The sequence below is a fragment of the Euprymna scolopes genome, chromosome 41 (genome assembly GCF_053919585.1).
Source record: "Euprymna scolopes isolate OS-2025 chromosome 41, ASM5391958v1, whole genome shotgun sequence".
In the NCBI taxonomy this organism is placed as follows: domain Eukaryota; kingdom Metazoa; phylum Mollusca; class Cephalopoda; order Sepiida; family Sepiolidae; genus Euprymna; species Euprymna scolopes.
This window is the reverse complement of record NC_136522.1, coordinates 48,430,468-48,443,617: the sequence shown is the minus strand read 5'-3', so window position 1 is coordinate 48,443,617 and position 13,150 is coordinate 48,430,468. Positions and strand designations below refer to the sequence as shown.

Sequence of the window (13,150 nt, the reverse complement as noted above, 5' to 3'; positions counted from 1 at the left end):
CATTTTGGCCAGGATTGTGTACTTGCAAAGAGAACAAGCCTTTCCGACGGTTACGGTTGGAGGTGTAGAAGTGTAACGTAGCATGTCGTCGATGGACCTCCATTAGGATTGGGACCTTCTTCTCAAAATCCCGACTAACCATCGCATGTATAATAAAAATAATATACTTATGGGCGTTCGAGATGGCATCTACAAAAATATCTCCATCGCGAATGTGGGTTACGTTCTCGCCACACAATCGTGGATTGGAAAATTTGCTGCGTGATATATGCAGGGACTATTTTCTGAGAAATCCCCGGCAGATTGGAAGCCCAGGCCATACGATAGAAATCGACGAGTCCGTTTTTAACCGCCGGCAGACTTGTGACACCGGTGGTCTGGGTCTTCGGTGGATACGACCCCGCCGAAAAGGAGGGTTTCTTGGTCACTGTACCAAATAGGAACGCCGAAACCCACCTTCCACTAATAAATAAAAAGGGGTTTGGGTACTGGTCGCGGTAAGAGTTCCCTGCCGAACACCCTCCAAAAACAACGATGTCTCCCGTTTCTCGCGCAGCCGCAAAGGACATGTTTTAGTTGCCATAGTAACAACACTTTTTATCGACATTGTTTTACTGTTTAAAGACAGTACTACACATTTATTAATAATATCTCACTTTTAATCACTTTTATCGACTTTTTAAAACTTTTTTTTTTACTCTTTTTAAATGACAACGTTAATGTTTATGAATATTGAAATAAAACATTATGTTTATGAATATTGAAATAAAACATTACTACACATTTATTAATAATATCTTTTTTTTTTTTACTGTTTTACTGTTTGTGTCACTTTTATCGACTTTTTCTTTTATGAAACTTATCGGCGGTTCTTGAAATTTACTTACCACAAAACTTGTCGGCGGTTCTTGAAATTTACTTACCACAAAATGATGATAGAATAATAAATTTACTTACGTTTAATCAATGTTATTTTCTTTTTTAAATAGCATTTTCTTTTTAAATGACGACGTTTTTACTGTTTATGAATATTAAAAGAAAAATAATTACTAAACATTTATTAATAAGAAAATGGGTGCTAGTGCACTTATGATCCGCGCTATATTTTAAATCGTATTTCTAAGCTTAAAGTTTAATGTTTTTTTATTCAATTGTAAGGTTAAAGTAGAGAATAGGTACAAAACACCCTCCCCGTGTTAAGAATGGCTTTTTAAATAATAACGTTATTTCAGCACGGATCAATAAGTGCACTAGTACCACAAAATGGTAACGTTATTATTTCATCCTGGGCCCAACTCTTTTCCTGATCTACATTAATGATCTTCCAAATCATATCCTTACATCATTTGTAGACATTTATGCTGACGACACTACCATTTATGGTTCCACATCTAAGACAGTAAACGAGCAAGTACTCTCCAATTCTCTCTCCTCTGATCTTGAGCATGTAGTACAATGGGGAAAGGAGTGGCTGGTTACTTTTAATGCATCTAAAACCAAGCTTCTCTCTTTACATCATCAACATTTTAATCCACATTTGTCATCAATTGAAATGAATGGCTCTCGTCTTCAGGAGGCCTCAAGTTTTGACAAGCTTCTGGGCTTGACCATTACTCCTGATCTTAAATGGAACACGTATATCAAATCTGTTGCCAAGGCCGCTGGAAAAATGGTGGGATCTTTCTATCGATCCAGTAGATATCTCACTGCTGATGCTATTCTCTATCTATATAAGAGCCAGGTACGTCCAAGGATGGAATACTGTTGCCACATCTGGGCAGGAGCTGCTAGAAAGGACTTGTCCTGCCTTGATAGAGTTCAAAATAGACTTCGTAGCCTCATAGGAGATGTCCTTTTCTCCTCCTTACAACCTCTATCTCACAGAAGAGATGTTGCGAGTTTGTCTCTGATGTATCGTTATTTTCATGGAAAGTGTTCAACTGAGCTTCAATCTATGGTCCCCCCTCGTCAAACTTTCACAAGAAACACTCGTCTAGCTGTAAACACTATCAATAATTTCCCCCACTCTTTATCTGTGCCTAAACCTAAACATAGATTCCATGAACAAAGCTTCTTTCTTAGAACTGCACGCCTGTGGAATTGTCTTCCGTTTTCCTGCTTTCCGGCTGACTACAATATGGTTGTGTTCAAGTCTAAGGTAAATAAGTTCTTGATGAGCCGTTCCATATAAGTTATTAAATTTACCAAATTTTCATTACTAATGATTACTATATTGACCAACTTCTACTGTACACTCTTTAACCCTTATCCTTGAGTGGCCTCTGGGCCTTGATAATGTGGTGATGCCTTTGTAAAAAAAAAAAAAAAAAAAAAAAAAAAAAAAGGGTGTTCGGCAGGGAACTCTTACCGCGACCAGTACCGGGGTTTGTATTACTGTACACATAGATTCGAAAAAGTTGTCAAAAAACAAATATATAACAAATATTATCAAAGGCAAGATAAGTTACTTTTCTATCAAACTTTTCTACAGATCCTTGTTTCTGGCGAAAAAAAAAATGTACAAATAATCCTTGTTCCTGCCCCCCCCCCTTTTTACGTTAAAAATTGAAAAAAAAAAAAAACAGTTCAGACAAAAAAAAAAAGTTAACAAAAAAAACTTGTCTTATATGTATTTATTTTGAAAACAGAAAACAATTCCAAATAATAATTTTAAAAAAAAAAACATAAATGAACGGTAGGTTTTTGCTTTTTATTTATTTAATTTTTATGTTTCTACATTTTACAATTTCATTGTACAGTTATTTTGTTGTAGCGTTGTTTTTATTTTATCGCCAACGCTCGGTTTTATCCGGCTGTTGACGTCATGCGCCGGACAAAGTCGAGCAAATGCTGAGTTACGTCTGGTTCGTTAAATGCACAAGTACCAAAAAATGTTTATTTACTTTTAAAAATGTTAAACATAAAAAGAAAGTTAACAGTTATAAGAAATAAATATTACACATTTATTAAATAAAAGAAGTGTTCACATTGTTCCACTTATTCTTTTTATAAAATATTAATAATAAATAATATTATAATATTACAATACATAATATCTGTTGGAAGATGTTTCGTTAGGGGACGCCAAATCAACTGTCACCATCTAGAAAACAGGAGTGGTAATGCAACAATGAAATATCTCAAGGAATATCCTGGAATGCCTTAATTTTTGTGATAGATGTGCCGCGAAAATTTTAAGAGTTCAATAGTGTGCTGCCATGTAAAAAACTTAGCAACCACTGGCTTGGATATGTGCACATTCGTTTTCCTCTCGTGTTTGCTATAGAACGTGACATGGGCATGTCTAATTGGTATATTGATTTTCAGGTTTGAATTACTGTACACATAGATTCGAAACCTTTGTCAAAAAACAAATATATAACAAATAAATGTTATCAAAGGCAAGATAAGTTACTTTTCTACCAAACTGGATATGGTTTTAGTGTTTTTATTTAATGTAACATGTTTATTCAGCTCAACAAACATACAGTGTTTACCGATGTATTGGAAAACTAAAAATGGCGCCCGACTCTCTCTTTGACATGGTAAGTTTGGGAAAAGCAGTTAAAAATAAAAAAAAACTAGACAAAATACTTTAATCAATTTTCACCCCAAACAAGGCACAGTGCCACTTTGAAGTAGGGGGCTACTATCGAGGACATAAGTTGCAGGGGCATTATGAAGGGAGATGAGTAGCAAGATGTTTGTTCACATTACATTTGAGTTTCTGTATATCAGTACAGTTGGGAAAGCTGAATCCCGGAAGGGAGTTCCAAAGTCTTGCAGTTCTGGGGAAGAAACTATTGGAGTAGAAGGCTTTCTAACATCTAGGGATCTCTACTGTGAAGGGGTGGGATTTAGCTCTTTGTCAGAGAAAGTCGCGTTGAGGCGGTACAAGTGCTTGTAGTTCGTCAAAGCATTCACCATTAAAATACTTGTAGAACAGGCAGAGAGATGCAACATTTCGTCGATGGGACAGAGGCTGAAGCCTAGATGACAGTTCAGGCGACTCTCTTTTGAACCCTGTCCAGGAGCGAGAGACAAGCAGCAGATGCATCAGCCAAAATGTTACAAAAGTACTCCATACATGGGCGAATGGTGGCTTTATAGAGGTACAGGATACTTTGAGGCATAAGTAGTTTTCTAGCACGGTAGAGAGAGCCCACCTTCTTTGCAGCAGCCTTGGCAATGCTTTCAATGTACCTATTTCAGTTCATGTTTCCTGTAAACGTTAGACCGAGGAGTTAAAATGAAGTACTTCCAGGTAATGTGTTCTTGGCCATTGCTATTGGTGGTACAGAAGGTTTCTTGTAATTATTGAAGGAAACAAGCTTAGTCTTGGCAGCATTGAATGTGACCATCCATTTTTGTCCCCATTCCACTACAGATTGGAGGTCATCCTCTAGTGTTTTCTGCCATTTCCTTATATATGTACTTATTTGTTTTCCCCTCATGTCTGTTATAGAGAGTGGTGTCATCAGCAAATATACCCATCTCCGAAACAATTTTATCAGGGATGTCATTTATGAATATCAAGAATGATAAAGGTCCAAGTATAGACCCCCTGAGGATTTAATTACATTGTGTATTCTTCCAATGATACCATATGATCTAAATTTCCTTAGAAGACCATCGTGCAATACTCTGTCAATAGCCTTAGATATATCGAGGGCTATTACAAACCCGGATTTTCTTTTCTACTGTTGCTATTTGTTTCTTTATTTCTCATTACAGGCCTTGGTATCGCCATGGTATGTGTGTCAAGTTTAGTTGCCGTCTACTACACAGTCATCATTGCCTGGACAATACTTTATTTGATCGCATCGTTTGCGGTACAACTTCCATGGGAGACTTGTGAGCCGGATTGGAAGACGCGGTGTAATTATCTCCCTTTGTTTAGTTACCCTTTTTTTTTGTTCTGGATTATCTCCCTTGGTTCATAATTTCTCATGGAATCTTTTTAAGTGAAAGGAAAATAAAAAAATCATTTGGATTTGAACATATTAAATTAGCTTTCAGTTTTGTCCAGAATTTCATCTATATTAAAAAGCAAAAATAAAGAAAAATCTCTAGGATGTAAATACTCGTTACAAAATGAAAATATCATATTCTAAAAATCGGTACTTGTACAGTTTAATCAAGACATTTAAAAATGAAAATAGCGGAAAAAAATTATATTGTACGTATCCGCTTTGAACTGAAGTTCTTTGAAAAAAATTTAACTTAATTTGATCGAGTAGTTTTATTTATTTATTTATTTTTTATTTTTTCACGGCAGAAAAACATGTTTTTATGACAGCACGCTGAAGGTAGCCATGTTTAGATTTTTAGGACATGCCACTGGGAGTTAACTCAGTCTAAAGAGCCAATACCTCCCCCTCCCCATCTTAAATAATTGCTTTTCTTCTTAAAAATCGAAACATGTCTACCTTTTGATCGGTATCATAAACAAATTGTTTTTTCGCTGTAAAAAAAAAAAAAAAAAAAAGAAATACTTGATCAAATTAAGTGATTTTTTTTTTTATAACTTCATTCCATAACGGGTACGTACAATATAACTTTTTTCGATATTTTCATTTTTTAATGTCTTGATTAAACTGTGCAAGTACTCAAAAAAATCACATAAACTATCAAGTAGTTATATTCAAATAAAAAAAATCAAATTTTATTAGCAACTGAAGAACAACCGTCTTGTTTGTCATTTACGAAACAATATAAAAAACGAAAGGGGAAGTAACTCAACAATATTTCATATTTGTGAGATTTCTTCCCCACCAAAGCAAATTAGGCACAAGGCCGTTTTTAATGTGGGGTAAAAACCAGCTCCCCTAAAAGTAGGAAAAAAGGGGGCACTCTGCTTACCAAAAATAATAATTGTCCCAGTACATTGACTGGTACAAATTATCTTAAGTGCAGCATCTGCAGAACAGGATATTTATTTGCTCTCCCACCGAGCAAATTAGGCACAAGGCCGATTTTTAATGTGAGGAGTGAAGGGGAAATGTGGACCAACTCCCCGGGGAGTAGGGGAGCTGAATAGTGACAATTGGTATGAAGAGTTGCCCCTATATTGACCAAGATCTTACAATGCTATATAGAATGAAAAAAAATTCAGAGAAAGAAAGTAAATGGAGATATGGTAAAGAAAGTAATGAAAGTAATGGAGATAGCGAGAGATAGAGTTTCCCAATGCAAAAACATAAATTAAAAAATATTTACTTATTACAGTGTTCATAGACATCCACCACCGAAATAATAGAAATCAAAATAATATGCCTTATGCTGCCATGTTTGATTTCGGAAAAACATCAGAAACATATTTTCCATATTTCATATTTAGAGTCTAAAACTAAAAACAAAAAACGCAGTTTTATATATATATATATATATATATATATATATATATATATATATAAAGACCAAGCAGTTAACAAAACATGTTAAAAAAACACTTTGAAAAAGAGTTAAAAACATATCTAATCTGAAAAGGAAACACTTGATAAGTGGATAGTCCTTGGTGAAGAAAAATGTGATTACACGTGAATGGATAGTCTGGTGAAAGGTAAATAATCCAATGACGGTAAAATCCAAAAATACAACTCCAAGAAAGTTAATTGAATTTCCATTTGCACAAGTAAAATCCAAGGAAATCACGTAATTGGAAGATAGTCCAAAATAATCCAAAAGGCCGAAATCCATGGAATAATTCACAAATATGTACAAAGAAAAGAAAAAGGGGAAAATTCCAATAATATTAATAAAAGAAAAATAAGATATGCTTTTCACACAACTGCCGAGACATATATATATATATATATATATATATATATATATATATATATATATAATGAAAACAAAAGATTGTAATGTTTACCTGATATATGCAATGGTAAACTTCAAACTAATATAAATAACAGTATTTATATATAGAAAATTTAATCTCAACCGAATAAAAAAGCTCAATACGCAAAAGCGAGTAGAGCTTATTATAAGAAAAATAAAAATAAAACTGTAAGTTGAAATTTACAATCAAAATTTATTGTTCGACTGATTACTCCACAAAACAATTTACAAAGTCCTTATTCTGCAGAGTTTCAAAGAATGTCATTCTTGCTATTCTTCTCATCAGAGGACAGAAAAAAATCAGCAAATTATATTTGTAGCAATGCTAGAATTTACTGGTTATGGCATTAAGTGAAACTGCAATTAATTATAGTCATAAATTGCCAATAAAACAAGTGAAAAAATGTTGGATATGTAAAAAATATAAAAACAATCCGTGCATAATATTTCAGTTTTCATGAAGATTTTCTCAAGGTAATCTGAAAGGTGAAAATAATTCTTTCGAGAGAATAATCAAAGCTGCTGAAATAATGGAAATTGTTTTCAGATAGTTGTGTAGTCCAAAGAAAAGTTGACCTCCATTGAAGTGGGATCGAAAAATAAAAAGGACAGAAAAAACAGCATGTCATCTTTCATTGCTGGGTTTTTCGATATCTGCAAAAAATCACACCTTGATCAACAATCCCATCTCAGCCTTCTTTTGTGATCCTTGGTGAACAACTTCCATTGTATTTCTATCAATCTCATTTACTGTAGTTTTGTTCTCTAATGAATTTATTTTCTTTTGTTTGTCTTTTTCTCTTTCTCCACACCTAGTATCACACTATGTCAATCAATCGATTTGTTTTGTCTTATATATATATATATCAATCTATATATTTCCTTCCAGTTTGTTTTCCATTCCGGGAAGCTAACTCATGCATGAAAATCAATGGAAGTCTATTTTATAACCAAACTTGTTACAATGCCACAATGGTGGCACGAGAAAATATTGCTGACCTTGTGAAAAATATCAGCAGGCACGCACCAGCTCAAGATTATTTTGAGTAAGTATCCGACATATTTGACAAAAAAATTGTTTATCCATTCTTCACTTATTTGCTTGGACTTAGGAATGCAACATTTCCATGAACAAAATTCATTCAATGACGAGAACCACATGCTCTTTTCAAACAAATGCACTTGTTCTTGCAAATGAGCGGTCAAGAATCAAAATCCCTTCATAAAAACCTTTCCTAGTATTATATATGGTAATTTATACACCTGAAGAAGGTTGGAGGTTACATCGACTGAAACATTATGCAAATAACACTCAAGATAATATTAGCCAATCACAATTAACCCAAATGATACAAAAAAAAATCACAATTAACCCAAATAATACAAAAAAAAATCACAATTAACCCAAATAATACAAAAAAAAATCACAATTAACCCAAATAATACAAAAAAAATCACAATTAACCCAAATAATACAAAAAAATCACAATTAACCCAAATAATGCAAAAAAAATCACAATTAACCCAAATAATACAAAAAAAATCACAATTAACCCAAATAATACAAAAAAAAATCACAATTAACCCAAATAATACAAAAAAAAATCACAATTAACCCAAATAATACAAAAAAAATCACAATTAACCCAAATAATACAAAAAAAAATCACAATTAACCCAAATAATACAAAAAAAAATCACAATTAACCCAAATAATACAAAAAAAATCACAATTAACCCAAATAATACAAAAAAAAAATCACAATTGACCCAAATAATACAAAAAAAAAATCACAATTCATTGCAAATACAAAGAAATTTAAATGTCCAACTTTCCATGTATATCAAAGGATGCCCACATGCATTGCTCATATTAAAACCTTACTCTAAATGACTTTACACAACAGTAAAAACAATGTAAAGTAAAACAATAAATATATTAAACTAGCAGATGTACCTGGCATTGCCCAGTATTAAATGTAGTGGTAAATTCCTTTATCCTTTTACCGCTGCAGAAGATATCTCACTGCTGATGCAATTCTCTACTTATGTAAAAGCCAAGTACGTTCAAGGATGGAGTACTGCTGCCACATCTGGGGTAGGAGCTGCTAAAATACTCTATCCTGCCTTGACAGAGTACAAAATAGGCTTCGTGGCTTAGTGGGGGATGCCCTTTTCTCTTCCCTGCAACCTCTCTCCCACAGGAGAGACGTTGCGAGCCTGTCTTTGTTTTATTGTTATTTCCATGGCAGGTGCTCGTCTGAGCTCCAATCCCTGGTCCCCCCCCCTCGCTGAACTTTCACGAAAAACACCTGTCTAGCTGAAACCACTGACAAAAATTTTCCCCACTCTTTATCTGTGCCAAAACCAAAATGTAGCTTCCATGAACAAAGCTTCTTTCTTAGAAGTGCACGCCTGTGAAACTCTGTTCTGTCTGCCTGTTTCCCACCTGACTACAACTTGGATGTCTTCAAGTCCAACATAAACAAATTCCTGAAGAACCGCCCCCTTAAGTAAGACAATTTATCAAATCTCCAATACTAACATACTGTACACGCAATAACCCTTATCCCCGAGTGGCTTCCAGACCTTGATAAGTGGTGACCATCTTGTAAAAAAAAACAGAAAAGAAACTGAGACATTTGCATGTGAATATCATGTTTTTGTCCAAACATAAAAAGATACTCAAGCTGAGATAAAACCCAAAACCTAAAGTACAATAACCATTAGGCCAGCTTGCCACAATCTATAAAAAGTGTTTTCACGCCTACTTATTCTTAACATAAATAATCTGTCATGTAAACGATTCATGCAAGCGCAGTCGTGAAACAGTTGACAAACAGATAAAAACCCGATCAGCCCCCCCCCCCACGTACTAATTTTTTCAATTTTGACCCCTTAGCAGCCCATTTTTTTTGATACAACCTAAAAAACAAAACAAAAGTTTTTTTACACATGTGTAAATACTCTATATACCAAATTCCAAGTATGTAGATTGATAATTTGTTTAGTATATAGGTTGAGAAGAGTCCTCACTCACTTTAATAGATGTACTAGCAGACCACCCGGTCATAAAATATGCATAAATATTATATTTCAATTAATGCAGAATTCTTATTTATTATAAACAGAAATACCATAGGTATTAAACATAGCATTAAATTCCTTTTAAAAATTAAAAAAAAAAAAATGGACAGAAACTGAGACATATCCATGCAAATGCAAGTATGTTTTTTCTAAACAGTTCATTAGTTGTAAGAAAAAAATTGCTTGAACTGAGATCGAAACCAAAACCTAAAGACAGTACGTCAAGTATGATAACCATTAGACTAGCTTACCACGACCTTTAAAAAGTACTTTCAAATCTACTTATTCTTAACATAAGGAATCTGTCAAGTTTCACGAACGCGCATGCACATTCATGAAATAGTTGACAAACAAATAAAAATCCGATGACCCCTCCCCCCTCCCCAAGTACCAATTTTTCAATGTTGACGTTTTAGCAGCTCTTTTTTCCAGATGAAAACAGATTAAAAGGTTTTTCACATGTCTGAATACTCTATATGCTAATTTTCACATCTGTAAATCAAAAATTCATTCAGTATATAGGTTATGAGTTGTCCTCTCTCACACACACACACACACACACACACACACGCTCACTTTTATAGCTATATAGATAGATTGACTAATGCAACCAATTTTTAGAGAAAAGAAAAGGCCTTCTTGGTCTCAGTTGCTCCATAATTTAGCATATCTAATTTCTCCATCTCACAAAAGAGATGTTGTACCTTTCTACTTTATTGTTATTTCTATGAATGGTGCTCGACTGAGCTCTGTTCAGCATTCATGCCATGAACTAAAAATGATATATTTCTATCTTTTCAGGCGCCATATACTCAACATATCATCTGGTATTGAACATATAGGTAACATCCGATGGCAGGTGGTTTTATGCTTACTGTGTGCCTGGACTTTAACTTTCCTTTCGCTCAGTAAAGGCGTCAAATCCACTGGGAAGGTGAGTAATTATTTATTTTTGTATCAGCATCATCATCATATCTCTTTTATCATCACCATCATAACGTCTTTTTATTATGATTATCATCATTAGTAAAGATGAGTGTCATCATCATTATCATCATCATAATAATAACGTCAGCTTTACATGTTGGCATGTTTTGGGTGACGTTTAGAAATTGACTTCTAAACTAACCCATTGGTTAGGTGCGTGTTGAGCAACAAAAAAAAAAAAAGTGGTAGTAGGCAGGCAGTTTCGAATCCGTACTGCAAAAGAGAAAAAGAATGTGAAAAAAAAAATGTGACGTCTTTGCTATTGCGTCCATCACCAAACTTGAAGTGACGAAAATTTAAATTGAGGCCAGTCCATCTAAAATCGGGGATGACTTTAAAAAATATCGGCGAAAAAAGCGACCCCCTCCCTGTAGAAAAGTGCTGAATTGGGGGACGAAGAAATTAATGCGCTTGCCAATTTTTCAATATTTGTGGTCCGAAGAGTCAAGCTTCAAAATGATACCGATCCCATGGAAATCCGTCGCCTTTGTCAAAAGTTTTAGGAGACATACAAACAGACAGCAGACAGCAGTAATATAGCCATGCTATCACCAGACCTAATTCGTTCAGCAGGTCGTGGCGATCAACAATATAACAAATTAATAGACACAATACAGCAAGGCTTCCCAAAAACACGTAATCTCACTGCGCCCGAAATCCGTGAGTATTGGGAGGTGAGGCACCGCCTTAGCACTGACAATGGTCTAGTATTGTTGGATCGAAGGATCGTCATCCCCAAAACACAACGAAAAAAGGTCCTACACTGCCTGCATTCTGCACACCAAGGAGTAGTCGGCATGAAAGCACGTGCCAACGAATCGGTGTACTGGCCAGGGATGGATGCATCAATCCGCAGTATTAGGGCGAATTGCATGGTATGCTCAACCATCGCACCTAGTCAACCAAGGGAGCCTATCATTCTACCACGATCCCCAGAGTGGCCATTCCAACAAATCGTCATGGATATTTTTTATATTGGAGATCACACATACCTTGCCTGCGCAGATAGGCTAACTGGTTGGCTAATTTTATACCACCTAGAACAAAGAAAACAGTCCGGATGTCAATGTATCGCAAAAAAAAAAAAACACAGTGCTGTACGGACTAGCAGAGGCAATATTCGCACTAGCTCTACTGCTACTCACAACGATAACATTGCTGATAAAGAACCCCGTCAAACCTGCATAGGTTGCGGTAGCCACCAACACGGTACTCCAAGGACAAGTGCCCGCCATTTAACATGTCCGGCATGGAATCAAATGTGCAACACTTGTGGGAAACTTAACCATTTCTCAGCAGTGTGCCGGACAAAGAAATATCGCCCGGCAGTGATAAAGAGTTTTGAAGACCAAGAAGCTCCCATGAATACACTCATGGCCCATATCACATTCGATCAAATGAGGGGCACCATTATGACTACAGAAGGTGATCTGTTAACTAAAATAAATGCATCAGTAATCCCATTCTCACCAAAACCAGATCCCAGACGAGCTGTCAATATCCCTAGGAGTTGTAGTACAACGCTAAAGGTTTTTCCCGACAGTGGTGCCGCCATTTGTCTTGGGGGACCAAAGCATTTAATCAAAATGGGCCTCACAGAAATCAGTCTTATCCAATTCTGTCAGGATGTCGTACAACTTGGAGGCCTCCAGATAACTTCTTCAAGAGTGACCCCTTCTGAGTCCATGATGCAAGCGATACAGGATTTTCCAGTCCCAAGGACAATTACTGATGCCAGATCATGGTTTGGGCTTGTCAACCAAGTAGCCTGGGCATATTCACTGGGTCCAGTTATGGTGCCTTTTCGGGACCTCGTCAAACAAAACTCCAAATTTGCTTGGAATCAAAACCTTGAAGACGCATTCAAAGATTCCAAGCGAGTTATAATTCACCTAGTCCAGAAGGGGGTAGCAACATTTGACAAAGACAGAGCAACTTGCCTTGCTCCAGATTGGAGCAAAGAAGGAATGGGCTTCCTACTCCTACAAAAACATTGCCAATGTACCATGGAAAAAGCCCCAATCTATTGTTCTCCTATTGTTGTGATTCCCAATTCTCTTAGCATGGCTCGATCCATTACTTGAAGGTTTTCTTTCCTCTGACCACAAACTCAACTGGTAGCCAACCCTGACACATGAGTGTGAAACCTCCAACTGTTCTTTTGATTATTCTACAACATACATTTAAACAGACAGGTGAGATTTATATAATAGACTAGCAGGGGTGCCCGATG

General features: G+C 35.5%; 1 protein-coding gene across 3 annotated transcripts in view; it reads left to right on the top strand.

Annotated features, from left to right (window-relative positions):
• The window catches only part of LOC145266518 (sodium-dependent proline transporter-like), a 331,699-nt gene that overhangs the window by 286,957 nt on the left and 31,592 nt on the right, over nucleotides 1–13,150 (top strand). For all 3 annotated transcript variants that reach the window (XM_080122270.1, XM_080122268.1, XM_080122269.1), the window contains 3 exons: nucleotides 4,735–4,878; nucleotides 7,733–7,889; nucleotides 10,732–10,864. In XM_080122270.1, coding sequence (XP_079978396.1) covers nucleotides 4,735–4,878; nucleotides 7,733–7,889; nucleotides 10,732–10,864 — 434 coding nt within the window. The remainder of the gene's footprint in view (nucleotides 1–4,734; nucleotides 4,879–7,732; nucleotides 7,890–10,731; nucleotides 10,865–13,150) is intronic.